The sequence below is a fragment of the Eulemur rufifrons genome, chromosome 2, assembly GCF_041146395.1.
Source record: "Eulemur rufifrons isolate Redbay chromosome 2, OSU_ERuf_1, whole genome shotgun sequence".
NCBI lineage: Eukaryota > Metazoa > Chordata > Mammalia > Primates > Lemuridae > Eulemur > Eulemur rufifrons.
The window spans coordinates 92,757,221-92,777,963 of NC_090984.1; the positions used below are offsets into that span (position 1 = coordinate 92,757,221).

Consider the following 20,743-nt stretch of genomic DNA (forward strand, 5'->3'; position numbering starts at 1 on the left):
CAGGTTTCAGATTCTGGATTTGGGATGTTCAATCAACATAATGCAAATATTCCAGAATCTGAATCCCAAAACAGTTCTGTCCCAAGCATTTTGGATGAGGACACCCAACCTGTATTCCAAATGTGCCAGCAAAACTTCAGCAATTTGGCTATTTTATGATGTATGTTTCCTATTTAGGAAGAATTGCAGTCTCTGTGTTGGATATATGTATTTTAAATATATCTTTTTTAAAAGCCAGGGTAGCTTTATGAGAGTAGGGAATTGAACAGGTTTGCCTTTATGTAACTGTCAGCTAGGTCTTTTAACAAAATATTAGGAATCACGGGCACTTGTTTCTAGAGGTAATCGGTAGGTATGTATGTGTTCATGGTTTTGTCATTTACACTCAGATTTCAATTCAGAGACTATTCAGCATCAGAAAGCAATTAATCAAATATGTCCAAATGATTGTAAAAAGTAAATAATAGACTTAGTAGTTTTACAAAAATCTATTCACCTTTACTTGATTTCCCAGCATAGAGAAGCATGCTTGACATGAGTCCCCTTCCTTGACCCTTCCCTAGGTGGTGCTGCAGGAGGTGGCTACTCCCAGGTCATTCCTATGGAAGAGGTAAAGTATTCTGGGATTTGACCCGTTATTAGAGCGTTTTCCCTCCAGAGATTAACCTTTTCTGTAGAGCTGTTAGTGGACAAATGACTTGTTTCTCAGAAGCAGCAACATATAAGGGAAAAACATCTTAATGTGCAGACTTGTGACAGCTTGGCTTCAAAGTCTGGCTTTCAGTGGAGATAATCATTTGCAGCGAGTGATCAAATGACGCATGGTGTTGGGAAGCACCGACACCCCGTGAATGCAGAGTGCCAACTGCAGAAATGGGAACAATGCTTAGACACAGAGTCGGTGCTGCCCCAGTGTACTCCTCGCTCACTGCTTAAAGGATGTGGGTGTGTCCTCAGTAATCCGGTGTTGCTGCTGATCCCAGCAGTGTGGCATTTGTGGTCTCTGGACATGTCATTTAGGGAGAACGGTAAGTTCTGAGTGTAGAAGGAGTTTCTTCTGAGGACAGATGGTCAGTCATCTATGTTTTCAAGAGCTCCCTATATTCAGTATTTGTCCGCTAGCCAAGCTGCCATCAGTATTCCATTGGCTTTACAATAAAGATTGCTTTGGTCGTAATAAAATAAAGGTTGGAAAGATCCAGAGCTGCTGGGAGACCAATGTGGCTTCTGTTCTTTTGTAGTTTAATCTCCACCTCACTGGTGACATCCATGCCATCACTGCAGCTAATAACCTCGTTGCTGCAGCCATTGATGCCCGGATATTCCATGAACTGACCCAGACAGACAAGGTAGGGTGCTGAGGCTCCGTGAACCCCAGGAACCCTTCTGAAAGGGCTGAAGCACCCAAATTAGAGTTGGTCTGTTGGGTGCTGATGATGCAGGTAGCGAGGCAGTGGGGTTTCTCTCATTCAAAAGCCCTTTTCCTCCTTTCCTTTAAGGCTCTCTTTAATCGTTTGGTGCCGTCAGTAAATGGAGTGAGAAAGTTCTCTGATATCCAAATCCGAAGGTTAAGGGTAAGCTGCTTCTTCATTTTTTTATATCGTGTGAAATTTGGTCATTGAGAAGGGGTAAAATCTCCTTAGAGTAGCCTATTTTGGATCCAGTTACATCAATAATCATAGTCCTGAGGTCATGACATACAAAGCAAGGATTGGTGGCAGAGGTTATTTCTCATTTATCTGTAAATTAGAAGTGGCTAGTCCTGGAATCGGCAGACCACTGACAACCTGCCCTTAGCTAAGAAGAAAGATGACGTTTCCTTTGTAATATGGATAAGGGTCGGGTGCCATCGTGGCAGCCCAGCAGTTTTTGGAGTTTGGATCATTGGGACCTTCAGCAAATTTGTAAAATGACTTGCCTTTCAGTTTGCTCATCTGTAAAAAGGGTAACAATACTTGCCTTACCCTGCATAGATAAAGGTTTGTGTGAAACAGTTAAAAGAGTGGTGACTTCTATATTTTATTTGAATGTCTATAACAGATATATAGTCATTAAGCATATACTATACCACCTGATCTGTAAATCCCACTCCTATTAATAGATATTTACCCAAGAGAGATGAAAACTTGTGTTCACACAAAAACCTGTACGTGAATGCTTTTAGTAGCTCTGTTACCAATCTCCAAAAACTGGGAATTGTGAATAGATAAATAGTGCTACATCCATACAATAAAAAGAAATGAGCTATTGATACACATAACAACCTGGATGAATATCAAAGGCATTATTCTGGGTGAAAGAAGCCTGTTTCAAAAGGTTGCATGCGGTATGCTTCCATCTGTATGACATTCCTATAAGATGCAAATATAATGATAGAGCACAGATTAGTGGGTGCCAAGCATTATGGATCAAGGGAGAGTGTGACTATAAATTAATAGCATAAGGGACTTTTAAAAATAAAATGCAAAAATATATTAATGTATTACTTTACTGAAGAAGTAAGGAAGGAAATTTTATATCTATGTTCTTTAGATAGCATGGCACATATAAGCATTCAATAAATGGTATATGTTATTTATTGTCAACCATAGTTCTGTTCACTTTAATTTTTTTTGCAATTTTGTATTTTGATGCTCCCCTTGACCCAGATGTATTTTGTTGTTTACATTTTGCTCTACTTGCTTTACAGTTGTCACTATTTATATATATGAATTTTTTTCTGGACCATTGAGAACAACTAACTTTTAAGCAGTTCTGTATTCCTTAGCTTATTTTGTTTTCATACACCCCCAAAATCCTATTCATCAGGTAAATTGGCTGTTCCTCCATTTTACAACAGAGTTGTGTTCTGCAAGGCAGCAGGTACCATGGAAAGAGCAGGCAACTTCTATTACCTTTGCGAAGGGAACTTTCTGTAAGATGTGGGGAGAGGCTGGACAAAATGATCCTTTAAAAAGCTCTTGGATTCTAAGTCAAGAGACTTGCCCAACGGCAGGGCCCCTTGCAGGGTTAGAACTAGAACCTACGGCTCCTTTTCTGTTTCCCCGGGCATCCTCCGTTACACAGTGTTATTACAGCCTGCCCCGTGATGCTCAGTCAAGAACAAGTCATTGGCTGGGCATGGGGGCTCACGCCTGTAATCCTAGCACTCTGGGAGGTCGAGGCAGGAGGATCGCTAGAGGTCAGGAGTTCGAGACCAGCCTGAGCAAGAGTGAGACCCCGTCTCTATTAAAAAACTAGAAAGAAATTATCTGGACAACTAAAAAATGTATATATAGAAAAAATTAGCCGGGCATGATGGCACATGCCTGTAGTCCCAGCTACTTGGGAGGCTGAGGCAGTAGGATTGCTTGAGCCCAGGAGTTTGAGGTTGCTGTGAGCTAGGCTAACGCCACGGCATTCTAGCCCAGGGCACGAGTCATCAACAGCAGGTTCTTAGCATAGCAACTAAGGATTTTGCTGGCTTCTCTAAACAATGTCAGGTTCTCGTTTTGTGGAGCTATTTCACAAGCCAGTGAGTGGCAAGCTCTGGAAACAACATCTGAAGTTTCAAAATAGGTCCTCATAGCACAGGAAAGGAACTCTGGGAAGAGTGGGGCTTGTGGGCCCACTCACAGCTACCATGAGTCAGAAGAAAAGGGGAATACATTTTGTAAGCATTTTCCATTTCAGGATGTGACCTTGGGTATACACTGTAAATACATAAAATTTCCAAATTCTGTGAGGAGGAAAATAAAAACCTTTTTTTGCCTTTTGGAACAGTAAGAAGTCAGGGGAAAGTAAATAGTCAGTGCTACATAAAAAGCATGTAAAAGCGATTTACATTGACTTTTATTGATATTTATTTCTTCCCTTCCTAAACTTTCATTTGCATTGGGCTTCTTGATTATATGATTGAAAAAACTTTGCATATTATTTCCCCTTTCAATATACTTGGGTTTGGTGAATTAGGAAGTGCGTATGTGTCTTATAACAGTTCTTGATCACTATGGTTATTTAGGTCGAGGTTAAGGAAATGCCTCTGGTGCTCAGTTATAGGGACAAACATGTTCATAATACCTTTGTACATGTGTGAGAAATGTGAAGGTTGCAGATGCCAGGATGAAATCATTTTTGTCAGACCCAGACAAAATAGGGCTGGGAAGGAACGAAGGAAAGGAGTTTCACACTTAAATGTCAGAGAACTTTTTCCAAGGGCTTTCTAAAACCCCACAAGAAATACCTTCACATCCTTAATATATGTTCTGCTTTGCATGGCTTGCACATTTCATATGTATATGTATGTTTCTATGACAAGGCACAATGTCACTAGACATTTAGGACTATAGTAATTCAGATAAGGTACTCTTTTTTTTTTTTTTTTTTTTTAAGACTAGTCAAGTGCAGTAGTGAGGAGGGGGGAAAGTAGTAGAACAAGGAGTTCAATCTGTAACTGACTGTGAACAATCAAGTGAGATAACTCACTACCTTCGGACCAGCCCCAGATAAGGTACTCTTGAAAGGACGCTTGCCCAGTAATGGCATGGCCACCAATGAACTGTTGACAACCTTGGCTTTGAGCAACTGGAACCAATGTACTCTGTTTCTAAGCAGCTTATATGAACCTCTCCCTTGAACCTTCCCTTACTGGGTGCACTTGTAGCATTCCGACTTATAACCTTCATTTCTCATTTCTGGGTAAACTCAACATATTTGGAGATAATTTTCTCTTGTCTTTTTTTAGTTGGCAATATAAAATAACCCCCAGGTTTAGCCAAAGAGATCAGAATTTTTCCTTCTGAGTTCAGGATGGTTTGCATTTCCTAGAGGAGATCCTATCTCAAGATAGAGGTCAAAAAAATTTTTTTTAATTTATTACGCCTCTGTTTGTTTTATCTTATTTTCCTGCCCTTCAGAGACTAGGCATTGAAAAGACTGACCCAACCACACTGACAGATGAAGAGATAAACAGATTTGCAAGATTGGATATTGATCCAGAAACCATAACTTGGCAAAGAGGTACCGGAGCAGTATATGCCCCCTTTGTTTTCGTTATATTGCACATCCCATACTCCCCAGAAGAGCTGTTAAAATGTGAGGTCCAGAAGTTTGTGTTTTGGTATTTTTACTGTTAAGGCATAACCATTATGGTGACCGTATTTGTTTTTCTTGCTACATCTACTGGTTTTTCTCCTTCTGAGCTATAATCAAATCTCCCTTTGTTAGATTGGTTGAGCATTTTGCTGCTATTCAGTGTTGATTGAAATGAGGGTGGTTTCAAGGAAGTTCATGCATAAACCAAAAATAACATTTTACAAGTTTCATTTTATGCAAAGGTTTTGCTGTCATGAAGTAGAGAAATTATGTTTAATCACTTGAATCATGTGTGACCTTTATTCTCAGAACTCTTGTCTGGCATAAGTGACTTGCTTTGTCCTGTAGCTCTCTGGCTTGCCTAATCACTTTTCAACCTCATTTAACTGAATTCTCTTGTAAGAAATCAGGTAGCCTTCAAGGTTTAAATACTTAGCAATTTAGTGAGTAGCCTGGCTTCACTACCAGATGTTACTTTTCTCTATGTACAGCTAGCATGGCTTAGAATTTTATTTTGTACCAACAGTGCATCCTTTTATCCTATGTCAACTGCTGAGAAGGAATTTTCACCTAGTTATGCAGAATGCAGCTAAAGGTCAATTTATTGACTTTGTGATTTTCATTGGCTCAGTGATGTTGCTAGCTAATGGCATTTTTAACTTGACATTCTTTTTTTTTTTTTTTTTTTGAGACAGAGTCTCGCTTTGTTGCCCGGGCTAGAGTGAGTGCCATGGCGTCAGCCTAGCTCACAGCAACCTCAAACTCCTGGGCTTAAGCGATTCTACTGCCTCAGCCTCCCAAGTAGCTGGGACTACAGGCATGCGCCACCATGCCTGGCTAATTTTTTCTATATATATATTTTAGTTGGCCAGATAATTTCTTTCTATTTTTAGTAGAGACGGGGTCTCGCTCTTGCTCAGGCTGGTCTCGAACTCCTGACCTCGAGCGATCCGCCCACCTCGGCCTCCCAGAGTGCTAGGATTACAAGCGTGAGCCACCGTGCCTGGCCTGCTTCAGTAGCTTTAGACAAATTTATATTTTATAAGGAATAAGCTAAAGATACATTTTGAAAATTTAGTATCCCATTTACTTTTTTTTTTGCTGTGTGTCTAATTCTTGCTTTCTAAGAATGTAGAAGCAGACAAGGAAAAAATGGATCATACCTATTGACTGGCTATTTTTTATAGAAAAATTAGTTACAAGGAATTTGATACTTTTTGTTTTGAAAAATAGGAGTTGGCTCTAATAGCACATTGCATCTGTCACTTATGTGTGGGGGGTGTGTCTCAGTGCTATATGAGACAGTGCTTTTGGTGTATAAGTTATTATAGTCATTATAGAAAATAATTTGGCATGTTATCAAGTGCCTTAAAAATGCTTCTCCTGTTTGACCCATTTAGAGTATGAACTGGTTTTTGTTGTTGCTCATTTTGTGTTTTATTGTTATTGTTTGGCATTTTATACAAAATGGAAACTTATTTTTTCTTTGTACTCACATTACTCTCAGTACTTCACTTCTGACACCAGATATGTAGGTTTTTTTCTCCCACAATAATTCAAATCATTTCTCCAACGGATACTGACAGGGTGTACTACAATTTAACTCAATTCTGACTCTAACTATCTAGAGCAGATCCCACGGGTTAAGGGCTCAGTCCCGTAAAACTCCCCCCACTTCAGATACAGATTGAAAGTCCAGGTTGTCATCTGTGCTTCTGACCAACTGGCTATAAATCGGAGGTTCCCACGACCCCCTCTTCAGGTTCAATCATTTGCTAAAATGGCTTATAAAACTCAGGGAAACAATTTACTTATATTTATGGTTTACTCTAAAGGACACAACTCAGGAGCAGCCAGATAGAAGAGATGCACAGGGGGCATCACTCTCTCAGCACCTTGATGTGTTTGCCACCCTGGAAGCTCCTCAAATCTTGCTGTTCAAGAGTTTATATAGAACTTAATCTCCATCCCCTAATCCCCAACCTGGAGGTTGGTGGATGGGACTGAACATGCCAACCCTCTAATCACTTGGCCTTTCGGGGGACCAGGCCCCTGCTGAGGCTATCTGGGGGACCTGAGCATAAGCTCAGGGGTAATCAAAAGGGGGTTGTTATAAATAACAAGACACTCCTATCACTCTTAAAATTCCAAGGGCTCTATGAACCTTGTGCCTCAAACCCAGGAAAAAGATCGAATATATTTCCTATTTTACTACATATACAAAAACCAAAATTGGGAATACAGTTAAACGTTAGCAGTAGTTAGTCCTGGGAGGTGGCATTAGGATTGATTAATTAGTCATTTGGTTGGTCTTTGCCACATTTTCCAAGGTTATACAATTGGATAAATATTCTGTCATCAGAATAGGAATTATTTCTTGTAAGTGTGCTAAAGGAAAGACCAGGCCTGTCACCCAGTGCATTTCAAATAAGATTTGCACTGGCCCTGAGTTTGTGGCTCCTGTGTTTCTCAGGGTGGTGGAAGGTCAATGAGTCATCATCCCACAGAACAACAACATAAACCTTGGGCTTTTGGGAAAATGTGGCTGCTCTGTTTTTCTTATAATATGGAGGATGCTTTAAAATAGATTCCAGATTTCTAGTTAATTGTTTGAATTCTCTAGATGGAATAAGACCAAGCCACTCCACATTCCTTTGCTTTAAAAATAATTCTTGTACATTTGGTCTTTGAATAATATTTTTTAACTTTAACCCATATTCCAGCCATCAATTTTGAAATCAAATATTAATAGACAATAATTAAATTACACTAGTTACTTTAAAGCTCTGCTGCTTCCTTGAAGTTTATGGTCCTTTTACTAAAAATTGTTCTGGATCTTGCCTTCCTGCTGTAGTGTTGGATACCAATGATAGATTCCTGCGGAAGATCACAATTGGACAGGCTCCAACGGAGAAAGGGCACACACGGACGGTAACTGTTTGTTCCTTTCCAAGTAAATCAGTTCACATGAGCTAGATCTTGCTGCTTCTGTCCTCCTCCATCCTCTCCCATACGACTGGTACTGCCAGGTGTTGTTCTGCCTTCTCCCTTTTAAAATGGAAGTGAGTAGGTGTGTGGTATTGAGCACTCCTGACAGCTTTTGCAATAAATCCCATGTGTCACCTGTGTGTTTTTCCCTCAGCATTTTTTCCTGGAGGTGGAGAGTCCCAAGTGAATATCCTTGCATATGAATTGATTAAAATTGCTTCTTTTCTTGTGGCTATCTTGCAGTGTGTCTCATCGATATAAGAGCATCCACATGTTGTCTTGTGTGTTAGGGAAACCATAACCACAGGATTACAAGCTTCCTTCACAGGGATAAAACAATAGCTTATTGGTCCTACTAGAACATTTGTTTTTTTAAAATTGCACAGTGGTGCGCACCTGTAGACCCAGCTACTCCGGAGGCTGAGGCAGGAGGATTGAGCCCAGGAGTTCAAGTCCAGCCTGGGCAACATAGTGGAGACCTCATCTTAAAAAAAAAAAAATTTTTGACTGAGAGTCTCTGAATCTTCTACAATTCTGAGGGCAGCCTGATAAAAATCATCAAAAAAAAATTTACTGCTCAAGGTCTTGGAGTAATTAGTTTCAAATGTTGCTATTAGTGGATTATTTTCATTAAGTGTGGTATTCTGTTGTTCCATCCTTTTAAGCTATTTATTTAAGCCTCATATGCAAAAAAGGATTACCTTTTAATCCCTTCATGCTTCTGGTTGAACAGGAAGTTTTTGCTACTGACTCTCGTCCCTTCCCACAGGCCCAGTTTGATATCTCAGTGGCCAGTGAAATCATGGCTGTCCTGGCCCTCACCAGTTCTCTAGAAGACATGAGAGAGAGACTGGGCAAAATGGTGGTGGCGTCCAGCAAGAAAGGGGATCCCGTCAGTGCCGAAGATCTGGTGTGTACCTGGGCTCGCCAGGCTTGATGACACCTGAGTCTGTTGTCCTGGGGTCTGCCAGCAGTTATTGATAACAGAAGTTATGCTCTACTTAAGATGTTGTAATCAACCCATTGATTCAATCTGATTTTGCTAATTGTAAGACAATTATTAATGTGTAAAAAGTACTTCAGAGTGAGTATGGTGGTGTACTCCAGCAATAGACTGCAAGTACCAGGTGATTTTGGTAACATTGTCATGCTCTGAGTGAAGAACAGGCGTATGACATCAATCTGCAGAGAACATCAGAGAACCATTGCTTTGTCTGATTTTGTTACCAGTTCATTCAGCCACAGTTGCATGGCTTAATAGAGAGACCTGATGTGTTTAAGAGTTGATATTGAACTCCTGGGTTATATTTCATTTTTGGCCATAGGAAACACATACTAAATTTGGTTTATAGCCATTTCTTCCCATCTACCAAAGTTACAAATATATCAATACTTTAGGAGCTAGCATTTCCAGGCTCTAAACTAGTCTAAAATGGATTTCCTGCATCAGCCAGCTCAGAGCTTGATTGAGATGCTTGTTTCGGGAGTTACATGTTTTTCCCAAAATTGCATGTGAATGTCTTTTTCCTTCTATCTGTTCTCCCTGCTTAAAATAACTGGTAATTTCATAGTATATCCAGGGGAAAAAAATGAATGGATGGTCCAGTTCAGGTTAAAATACTAATTGGTCCAACATGGCTAAAAAGGGAAGACCTATAGTATGTTGAATATTGGTTCAGAAGGTTCATTTTTGGCTGGTAGGAGCTGACACTTCATGCATTTGTTTCGTAGGGGGTGAGTGGCGCGTTGACAGTGCTTATGAAGGATGCGATCAAGCCTAATCTCATGCAGACGTTAGAGGTGAGCAGAGTGGTTACAGGCACACTTCCCTTAGGCAGTCAGGGACCTTCTCCACCGGCTTGTCTCCTTCCCATTCTTTCTCACAGTTGTGACTGCAGCATTACTGAAATAAAAGAGATGGCTTTGTATTTTCCCACCGGGAGGTCTTTTTTGTTTGGATCCTAACTAAATTCCATACCCTTGGCCGCATGATCATTCTGAAGCAGGACTGGCAGCTTCACTCACGCATCCTGGTTTCCCCAGGGCACTCCAGTGTTCGTCCATGCCGGCCCGTTTGCCAACATCGCACATGGCAATTCCTCCATCATTGCAGACCGGGTTGCACTCAAGCTTGTAGGCCCAGAGGGGTTTGTAGGTGAGTATTTTTGCAAAGTCAGAGAATAGACTGTATGTATATGTTTCTTTTAACATCGGGGGAGTTGGAATGGCATTTTTACAGTTGCTTTTCTCCTTACTTACAGTGACTGAAGCCGGATTTGGAGCAGACATTGGAATGGAAAAGTTTTTTGACATCAAATGCCGGTACTCTGGCCTCCGCCCTCACGTGGTGGTGCTCGTTGCCACTATCAGGGCTCTTAAAATGCACGGGGGCGGCCCCACGGTGAGTATCAAGGGTTGAGGAGTCTGATAATCGGGAATGTTCTGAAGGCTGAAAGGAAGTTGGATGACTGTGTCTGTTTCTTCAGTAAGCTGCTCTTATCCTCATGATTAATAGGGTGCCAAAAGCAAGGGAGGGTTGACAGCTCTTGTGCCGGCTGCCTTATCACTCATAGGCACTGTCAGCTCTTGGCATGTTAAGAGGGCAAAATTGGCTTCATGGCCTACCTTTCTGAGAAGAACATCTGATGATAAGCCCCTCCCAGGACGTGTGGTTGGCTATACCCACAAAAAAACTTCTTGATGTTCAGACACTTTTTAAATCTGAATTCCATTTTCCTTCTAAATAGTGACACAGGCAGCCAGCCAACCAACCCGTTTAGCTGAGACAGAGGTCGGCCCCTGCTCGACAGGGCCACCAACAGCCTGGAGTGGGAGGGAGCAGAAGGAGAATGGTAGATCTGCTCAGGACTGCCCTGGGTAATAGAGACACCCAGAGGTGGGTACTAGCTTATCTTCAAGGCCAGCCTGAACTTTGTATTTTCCTGAATTACTACTGCTTAGAAACTGCACTTTTAACAGCTTTTCTTCAGCACCTGCATGTATAGACATGGTGCTAGTTTTCAGAAATCATTTGAAAAAGTATTAAATTCATATCCTCCCAGAGCTTGTTTTGTAGAGGAAATAAGACCTCCCTCACCTACAGAATCAAATCGACATTTCTTAGTGTAATGATCAGGGGTTGTCCCATTATAGCAGTTCTCAAGTGGCCTCAGACCTCTTTACAGTCTTAAAAATTATTGAGGGCCTAAAAGAGTTTTTGTTTATGTAAGTTAGAGCTACTGATATTTACTATGTTAGATATCAAACAGTTAAAAGTTAACATAAAGAGCATTTTTTTAAATGAAAATTTACTGTATTTTCTAAGACAAAATTTAGGCGTTGTACATTTTTTTCAGATCTCTTCTCTGTCTGACTTAATTGAAGACAGGTGGATTATCATCTTTTGCATTTGATCTGTTGTGACATCACTTGTCACACAACCTTTGGGAAAGTCCATTGTACATTCCATGAGAGAATGAGAAGGAAAAGGGCTATAGATCTTGTGGAATCTTACGGAAATAGTTTGGACCTCATGGACCTTCCAAGAGGATTAGGTCTCCAGGCCACACTTGAGAACGTTGCCATAACAACCCCAACACACCTTTCCAGTCTTAGTTGCCCCAGAGACACCAAAGGTGCTGCCAGCCCAGGACACCCCTTTCTGCTAGTAGTGCAGGATAGACTCCCTTTTTCTTCCTGGTTATAACCAACATTTCTCCCTCTTGCACCCTCTCCCTCACCCCAACGCCATTGTACCTCCTTTCCTTCCTTCCTTCTGACCTCATGGTCTAAAAAGTAACAATTCTGGGCTCTGAGCCTGGGCAACACTGAGAGGAGGGCTCTGCACATATAGCTCTGTCAAGGAGCCAAACCTGCTGCTCTTGTCACCGGGAAGCTACCTGTAAGGTCCCTGCTTCCTGCCCTGCCTCCATGTGGCCCCTTCTGACGTTAGAGGACCACGGTCTCCCTGAGGAATGGGAAAGGACCAAGCTGGAGGCTTCTCAATCCACTGCCCACAGTGGGTCCCTGGACTCTGCACCTTCACCCCCTTGCCCATCCCTGTGGATGCAGCAGAGCTGAGCCACTGCACAGGTCAGGATGGGGCACCAGGCACCTCCGTGCCATGAACTCACTGCTCAAGTGTGTGGGCACCTTTAAGTGTACTCTATGACAAAGGAAGAAAACCCTCTGCGTCGTTTTTCCTGCTTGTTCGTATTGGTCCTGCACCACACACAGTTTGGCTCCACCAAGGCATGGGTTGGTGCTTTGGACCAGCTCATGAAACCATTGCGGGGCTCATCACAGACTCCATCAACAGACATTTCAGGTTGACTTGCAGGGCTGACAAGTGCCCTTTCCCCCACACTCCCCTTACCTCCACCCTCACTGCTGTGTCCTTCACTTGCTGAGTCATTGTCCCTGCCTAGAGCACATCCCTTTCTACTTGTCCTGCCATAGATCTCGCCCTTCTCACCTCCTTCATTCAGGGCACAGAGAGCTCCTGTTTTGCTCAAAGCAGGGGTTTTTGTTCTGTGCTGCGTGGCTGGTCACATGCCCTTAGTCCTTATACTACTATATATCCCCCCAAGCAGGTAGACTCTTGCCTTCGAAACACAGGACAGTATCATTTTAAGCCAGAATCTAAATTGTAAATAGGAAATGCCTCTGACTGTTTTCCTTTCTTCCAGGTCACTGCTGGATTGCCTCTTCCCAAGGCTTACATAGAGGAGGTAACTTTGACTATTGCTAATTAATTGTCCTAGAAAGCACCACACCTGAATCAACATTTCTCCACCTGGCCCACGTGCAAATGAATGGGGGAGTCAGTGTGACCCAGGGTTGCTCCTGGGAGTGTAGGATGCCAAGAGGCCTGCAGTGTGCTGAAGATTGTATTAAATGAGTGAATACGGAGGACTCGCCTCACAACGGAGGACTTGCCCTACACAGGATGTCAGCAAGCCACTGCCCTAGACCAGTGGTTGCTTCTCAGTGGGGGTGATTTTACCCCCAGGGGAAATTTGGCAATGTCTAGAGACATTTTTGATGGTTATAACTGGAGGTGGGGAGTACTAATAACATCTAGTGGGTAGAAGCCAGGGGTGCTGTTTTAACATCCTACAATGCACAGGACAACACCCCACAACAAAGAATTATCCAGCTCAAAATGTTACTAGCGCTAAGGTTGAGAAACCCTGCCCTCAACTAATAGAAGTTTCCTTCTGTTATCTTCCCTGCATTGGCTGGGTGAGTCCCAAATGCCATTGAAATTAGAAGCGAGTAGGGACCTTTTTTGAAATGCCTTTTCCTGTGCAGATTTAAATCCGTATTAAAGTGCCAAGATATGGTCAGGATCCCGGTGGTTTTTCTAGGCAAAGCTTTTGTAAACTGATTTGCTTTATAGCATCAAACAGGAGCCCAAAGAACAATTGTGAACTCAAACCTTTTCACATTTATATCATTTACCATCAAAGAAACATCTCTAGAGCCAGTTAGGGGTGGTTACATGAGAGACAGGCCCTCAGATAAGATAGTAAGGTCAGCTCCTGTCACTGTTAATTCAATTTTTCAGCCTTTTCCTAAAGCTTTTAAATTATCAAGCAATACAGGGTCACCGTGCCGGGCCCCAAATGAAGTGTTTCAAAATTTGCTAGAAAAAAATTGTCAGTGCCTTGAGTCTGCCTGTCCTCTGAGTTAAGAGTTGCCTTTTATGGCCATTTGTGTGATTCATGCGTGGGAGGGGAATTCACAGTTCTGGCCCTCCTGCCACCCCACAGCCTTTCCTGTGTCTAATTACAGTGACTGCCCCTAGCTGGCCCAGCTGGTGTCTTCATTTAAGAAATTCTACTTATTTAAAACTGTTCTCAATCAGTCTTACATATTAATTGGTTTTCATGTGACTAGAGGTAAAGAATTAGCAGTGCTCTTTAGAATATCAAGTGAATTCTAATCTTAGTTTTCAATTATTAAAAGGAAAAAAAAGATAAGTCACATTTATAATGATCCTAGTAGTTTTGGACTTATATTTTACCCACTTTTTTTGCTGTTTTGGGGATGCACAAACCATGCACTATTACTGCTGGGTTTGCTCATGATCCAGTATATGTTTTTTTATAGAAGACTATTATGTTTTTATTAAAAATACTTAACATATTTTTAGGCTTATAGTAGTAACATACCCTTTGTTAAAAAAATTTTTTTTTTTTAGACACAGTCTTGCTCTGTCGCCCTGGGTAAAGTGTAGTGCCATCAGCCTAGCTTACTGCAACCTCAAACTCCTGGGCTCAAGTGATCCTCCTGCTTCAGCCTCCCGAGTAGCTGGGATTAAAGGTGCATGCCACCATGCCCAGCTAAGTTTTTCTATTTTTAATAGACACAGGGTCTTGCTTTTGCTCATGCTGGTCTCGAACTCCTGACCTCAAGCGATCCTCCTGCCTCAGTCTCCCAGAGTGCTAGGATTATAGGTGTGAGCCACCACGCCCAACCAAAAAGAAAAAACAAAATTAAACATTACAAGGATAAAATGTAGGTGAGTTGCGTCCCCTTAACAGTTTGGTGCATATTTCTCAACATTTAAAAAATTTTCATTAATTGTATACACGTGTTTTTGTGTTTGTCCAAAAATGGAATTAATTAAGCTCTCCATAGTTTTGCAGCTTTAGTACATCTTGGACAGGTTCCATGTTAACACAGATGGGTCTCACTTTCATAACATCTGCATGATAAATATTTATTGAGTGTATATATCAATTCATTGGCCTAGTCCCCTATTGAAGGAGGTTTAGTGTTTGTAATTTTCCAATGCTGCAAGCACTGCTGTAGTACACATACTTAAAGCTATGTTTCCTTAATTACTTCCCTTTAGATTTCATAGTTTTGGTTCTTAAAGGTAGCATTTATCTTATCTATTGGCCCTAGTGAAAGTTCATGGTTGAGTTCATTAAAACCTTTGAAAGCATCACTGATTACTTCATGTTTCCTGGCAGTATTTATGGTAATCGTATAATGAATTGCCTCTTTTGTGCCAGGCACTGTGCTAGGCTCTGTCATCTGGTGGAAGGGTCTGTGATCTACTGAGCAGAGTCGGTTTGTATCATTGTACCCTATGCATACATAAACTCTATAAACACATAGATTGTAAATATAATTTAGGTAGAGGCAACTAGTACCCTTTGAACAGCAGATAAGCTATTACATATGGCATAATGACAGCAAATAGACCAACTCTCATGTTTTCAAGACAGCTGGAGAACAGGCACGGCTCCGCTCCAGTGTCGTAGGCTGGAGTTAAAGCCGCCCTCTTCTTCGGCACCCACGCACCACAGTGTAGGAAATGTATCAAGGACCTTTGTTCTTGCTGGCTCCCTTCCTTGTCATGACAGTGAGTGGCTACTGACTAAAGGATTAAGTTTCCTGTTTAAGAATAGCCTGCAACTGTTTCAGCTGTGCTCTCTGACCTCACAGACCTTTCACTGTCATTTTTACAGAACCTGGAACTGGTTGAAAAAGGCTTCAGTAACTTGAAGAAACAAATTGAAAATGCCAGAATATTTGGAGTTCCAGTTGTAGTGGCTGTAAATGCGTTCAAGTAAGTGTAGCGTGTAAGAGAAAAGGTGGGGGGGGGGTGTGGGAAAGGGTCAGAAAACATCTCCTGGAGCTGATTGCATAGCACTGCTTTTAGCTTTATTTGGCTCTTCAGTTACTGCTATTGGTTATAGCCCGTGGTTTAGCGTGCCACGTGACAGGAACCTCATGTATTGCAGCAAACCCACCACCTTAGCCACCAAGGGTCAAGAAGTCAGATTCAGCTCCTGTGGGCCTCCTTCTTCTCTGCTGGATGAAGTGGAAAACACCCAAGCCTGAAGTTAAATGTTCTTTTTTAGTCTTTAGAGGCCTTTTGTGTTAACAGAAGGTCATAGGCCTACAGCTTTGCATTATTTCACTAGGTCTGGTGGGATGTTGTCGTCACAAAGAGTTGAGCATATTGAGCTGGAAGTGTTCATGCAAGAACTTGCGTGGGTTGTTTTGATATCGTAGTACTGCTTCGAGCTTTGTTACAATGGCCTCACCACGGTGGACTGGGAAGCAAAATTTCTAACAGCTCATATTTATTCCTTTATGGTGTTCTGGGAATGTTCCGAGCAAATACTTTCCATGTATTACCACCTAAGCCTCACGACATCCCAGTGAAATAAGTGCAATGATTATTCTCATTTTACCCATATGGAAATCAAGGCACGTACAGATTAAGTAACTGGCCAAAAGTTGCTCTTGTAAGTTGTGGAGCTGAGATTCAAACCTGGGCAGTATTTCTTGATTAGTGTCCATTTATCAGTGGATAATTCACATCAGTTTTAATGGCAAAAAGAAGACAGATTCTGTCTGCTCCGGCCATCTTCCATGATTTAACATGAAGCACTGCCTTTACAGGACGGATACAGAAGCTGAGCTGGACCTCGTCACCCGCCTTGCCAGAGAGCACGGAGCTTTTGATGCTGTGAAGTGCACTCACTGGGCAGAAGGGGGCAAGGGTGCCTTTGCCCTGGCGCAGGCTGTGCAGAGAGCAGCACAGGCACCCAGCAGCTTCCAACTGCTGTATGACCTCCAGGTGGGTTACTTGCTGTATGCCAAAAAAAGGGCATAATGAAATTTCTGTGTGGCAACCTCTGTTTAGAGCTCCATGCTTCAGCTTATGTGGTTTGATTCCCACATAGGTGAGTTACACAGCCACAGCCTGGACTCTCAGCTCTAGACAGTTTTTCTCATGCATGTTGCTCCTTACTTACAGAGTAGGGGGTCCAGCTAGAATACCTGGAGAGGTTGGTTCACATCCTGACTTTTGAAAAGGCTCACGGTATAGGTCCTTTTGGTGGCAGAGGAGAGGGTTATATACAGACCAAGTGTGTAGTTCATTGTAGCCTTTAATTCAAGCCATCAATCACATTGCAGCAAATTGGCAAGGAGCTACATCAAAACTTTCTGGTCAATTCTCAACAGAGGAAAGAAGCGTGCTACCAAGCTCACTTCCTGGTACAGTGTTGCCTCAAGTTCAGAGAAAACCTCAGGTATAAAACCAAAGTTTTCTAGCAAGCGTCATCATTTTTTCCATCACTGAGTAAATTAAATTAAATCTGGCCCAAGTAGAAGCCCTGCATATTCTGATACAAAAAAGTTTGTTCAGAAAAATATTATTCTAGCCAGGCACGGTGACTCACACCTATAATCCCAGCACTTTGGGAGGCTGAGGCAGGAGGATTGCTTGAGCCCAGGAGGTTGAGACCAGCCTGAGCAATATAACAAGACCCCATCTCTACAAAAAAATTTATTTAAAATTTAGCCAGGAATGGTGGCACACGCCTGTAGTCCCAGCTGCTCAGGAGGCTGAGGCAAGAGAATCGCTTGAGCCCAGGAGTTTGAGGTTGCTGTAAGCTATGATGATGCCACTGCACTCTAGCCTAGGCAATAGAGCAAGACTCTGTCTCAAAAAAAAAGAAAAAAAGAAAGAAAAAGGTGGTTCTTATGTTAGGGTAGTATTTGTTTTTAATTCTGTGTTCCATGTATTTCAGGATATCATTAGACATTAAGTAGTATGTCCATAATTGGAAACTTTGTCAAGAACATGGGTTGTGTGTTGTAGTTAATTCTGTTTGTATTCTCTAGGCTAGTTTTTGGCGTGGTCTTTCAAAGATAATCACAAACTTTAAAAAATAGCCATAAAAAGTTGAAAGGAAAAAACTATTACTCTTGGGTTTCAGTGTTCTTGTTTCTCCTTGCCCCTTGCAGATACAGTATGCTGGTATGTAATTAACATTCATTCTCCTGTTGTCATTGACATTCTCCTGTTGAGCTTTGGTTTTATAGACTAGTTTGAAAGTCTGCTTAATCAATCATCTTTTTAGAAAATGCTATCAACACAAATTTGTGCATGAATGGAAAGCATTAATAAACACTCTCTCCAAGCTCCCATCCGTAGCACCTAGGGCAGGAATTCCAGTTCTTGAAGGCCAGCGGGAGACATAGAAGAGTAGGTTGATAAGGACTTTATAACCCATTTCTACTTGGAACTTTTCTCTGTTCTGACAAACAGGAGGCTGCCACTTTTTGTCTTATTCAGCATCTGCTAGTCTTAAATCACCCCCCCACCAAAGTGCTTTTGCTTCATAAGTTCTGAATGTGCTTTGGCATTTAAAAAGCTCCAGTTACAAGATGCATATGAAAGTAGCCTGTGTAGCATTATTAAAACCATTATTAAATATTCACTTTATTCATATATCCATTATACTAAGCCCCTGTATAAATTATATCACTATTTAGTTATAATAGTAGGAAATAATATTGGAATAAGGGGAATTTTATTTTTATGGCTAGTTTATTGCTCCTTTCAAAAAACAGAACTTGCCTAATATGGTTTTCTGTTTGTTTTTGTTTATGAGACAAGGTCTCACTCTATTGCCCGGGCCAGAGTGCAGTGGCATCATCACAGCTTACTGCAACCTCAGAGTCCTGGGCCCAAGCAATCCTCCTGCCTCAGCTTCCCAAGTAGCTGGGACTACAGGAGCACACTACCATGCCTGGCTAAATTTATCTTTTTTATTTTTGTAGAGACAGGGTCTCGTCATATTGCTCAGGCTGGTCTCAACCTCCTGGGCTCAAGCGATCCTCCTGCCTCAGCAGAAGCATCTGCCTCGCATACAAACTGGGGGTTGTGTGGGTGGATATTGGTTGTCTCATTTCATAAACAGTATCCCAGGTCTGGTTTGGCAAGGCAGATCTCTAGTAATAGAACATCTATATGCTTTTTATTTATGAAGAAATTATTCTTGGGTAGTCAGCGATACTGTTTACGATGCACTTAGATTTTACATATATGTATTTATACTTATGTAAATATATATTTAAAACCTCACTTAACATATATATTAATATATGTATGTATCTATATGTAAATACACATATCTATTGATATATATCTGTAACTTCACCTCTGTGAGACATTTTCCATTTATAAAAGCTGGGGCTTGGTATTAAAAGAAAATATTTCTAACCCAATAAACATCAGACTAATTGCATATCTATAAATATTTAGAAAAACATCTGGCCCTTTTGGGGACTCTGACCTGGAATGTGGCCATGTCCTGGTTAATCATCCTCACATATGTCCACTCTCTCTTTCTTGTGCATTAGCTCCCAGTCGAGGATAAAATCAGGATTATTGCGCAGAAGATCTATGGGGCAGACGACATTGAATTGCTGCCTGAAGCTCAACACAAAGCCGAAGTCTACACGAAGCAGGTAGACGTTTGGTTGGTTTGTTCTTTCAAATCTTGACAAAGCAGGGCTTGGAGCCGCAATCCCTGAGTTCTCCCAGCCCCATCACCCCACCCCGCCCCGCCCCGAGCACCCACTGCTTCCCTTCTCTGGGTGCAGCCTTCTCTCCTAGAACACTGGGTTTGGAGTGGGTGGTCCAGTCCCAGGTTCTTCATTATCCACAGGTGGTATGTGAATGTGCAGAAAGGCCATAGGAAAATACAGTATGTATTACTAAAATATTGAGAACATCTCCAGTTTTATTCTCATGTTTGCTCCAAACTAGAGATTCTGCTTATTGATGCGTAATAACTAAGCTGGAGGACTATGACATAGAGATGGCTATAAAAGGAGTTAGATGTTTCAAATAAATTCAAGAGTCTATATAATCACAATCCCCAGATGGTTTTTGTTGCATTGTCAGCTTTTCATTTGTCCTACCTGTTTGCTTCTTTCCCCCAGGGCTTTGGGAATCTACCCATCTGCATGGCCAAGACACACTTGTCCTTGTCTCACAACCCAGAGCAAAAAGGTGTGCCTACAGGCTTCGTTCTGCCTATTCGTGACATCCGCGCCAGCGTTGGGGCTGGTTTTCTGTACCCCTTAGTAGGAACGGTAAGTGAGTGCTGTGACAAAGGAGGTTGTTCACCTGTGCTTCTCGTCCTAATGTTTTGCTGAAGCCATCGAGCAAATGCCAAATGAGCAGAGTTCACTGCCTAGAAGAAAATAGGTTTGGGGCCTATTATGATCAATTCTCTATGAACCATCTTGTTGTCAATTCAAGTATGATGCTATAACTACTTCTAATTGTTTCCCAGGCAATATACCCTTAACTGAATCCAGGATGCTCCTAGTTGATAGGCTGTGGTAGTGCTAATATATAATTACAATTAATGTCATTGGATGCCTCAGCCAGATTAACTCAGTCCTCTCAGCAGCCCTCCAAGGTTGGGACAGAAGTTCTATAATCCTAGAGCGGATGCCTGAAATTTAGGGAGTTCACTATTTCTGAGTAAGGAATTTCCCCATTAAAATGCAATGAACCCTGTAGATATGAAAGGTAAGTTTGCTTATATACACTTCAAGGTGAATGAGTTGTCCAGTGCTTTCTTGTCTTACAGATTTTATGCATATTAAAGGAGGAAAATTGCTAATAGGGAAGTAGAGGGATGCTTAAAGACATAGTCAGAGTTTGGACTAACATTGTCCCACGGTTAATAGCGATCCTACATCTAGCTTTTTCTCTTTTGTCTACCCAACATCCTGTATCTGCAGATTATTCTTACATGCAATACAGGATTCAAATATTAAAATAAACCAACACAGACCAGGCATATTGGCTTATACCTGTAATCCTAGCACTTTGGGAGGCTGAGGC

General features: G+C 41.7%; 2 protein-coding genes across 5 annotated transcripts in view; one reads left to right on the forward strand and one right to left on the reverse strand.

Annotated features, from left to right (window-relative positions):
* ESR2 (estrogen receptor 2) overlaps positions 1 to 20,743 on the reverse strand; it is a 196,949-nt gene that overhangs the window by 174,796 nt on the left and 1,410 nt on the right. The gene's annotated exons all lie outside the window — the stretch shown is intronic.
* Positions 1 to 20,743, forward strand: part of MTHFD1 (methylenetetrahydrofolate dehydrogenase, cyclohydrolase and formyltetrahydrofolate synthetase 1) — a 60,814-nt gene that overhangs the window by 36,080 nt on the left and 3,991 nt on the right. For 3 of the 4 annotated variants that reach the window (XM_069487433.1, XM_069487413.1, XM_069487422.1), the window contains exons 13-26: positions 564 to 610; positions 1,242 to 1,349; positions 1,500 to 1,574; positions 4,896 to 4,998; positions 7,928 to 8,004; positions 8,831 to 8,971; positions 9,793 to 9,861; positions 10,105 to 10,216; positions 10,323 to 10,462; positions 12,750 to 12,791; positions 15,546 to 15,646; positions 16,489 to 16,666; positions 19,243 to 19,350; positions 19,828 to 19,980. In XM_069487433.1, coding sequence (XP_069343534.1) covers positions 564 to 610; positions 1,242 to 1,349; positions 1,500 to 1,574; positions 4,896 to 4,998; positions 7,928 to 8,004; positions 8,831 to 8,971; positions 9,793 to 9,861; positions 10,105 to 10,216; positions 10,323 to 10,462; positions 12,750 to 12,791; positions 15,546 to 15,646; positions 16,489 to 16,666; positions 19,243 to 19,350; positions 19,828 to 19,980 — 1,454 coding nt within the window. Of the gene's footprint in view, positions 1 to 563; positions 611 to 1,241; positions 1,350 to 1,499; positions 1,575 to 4,895; positions 4,999 to 7,927; positions 8,005 to 8,830; positions 8,972 to 9,792; positions 9,862 to 10,104; positions 10,217 to 10,322; positions 10,463 to 12,749; positions 12,792 to 15,545; positions 15,647 to 16,488; positions 16,667 to 19,242; positions 19,351 to 19,827; positions 19,989 to 20,743 lie in introns of all 4 variants that reach the window. The other variant, XM_069487443.1, reaches the window with a different exon arrangement.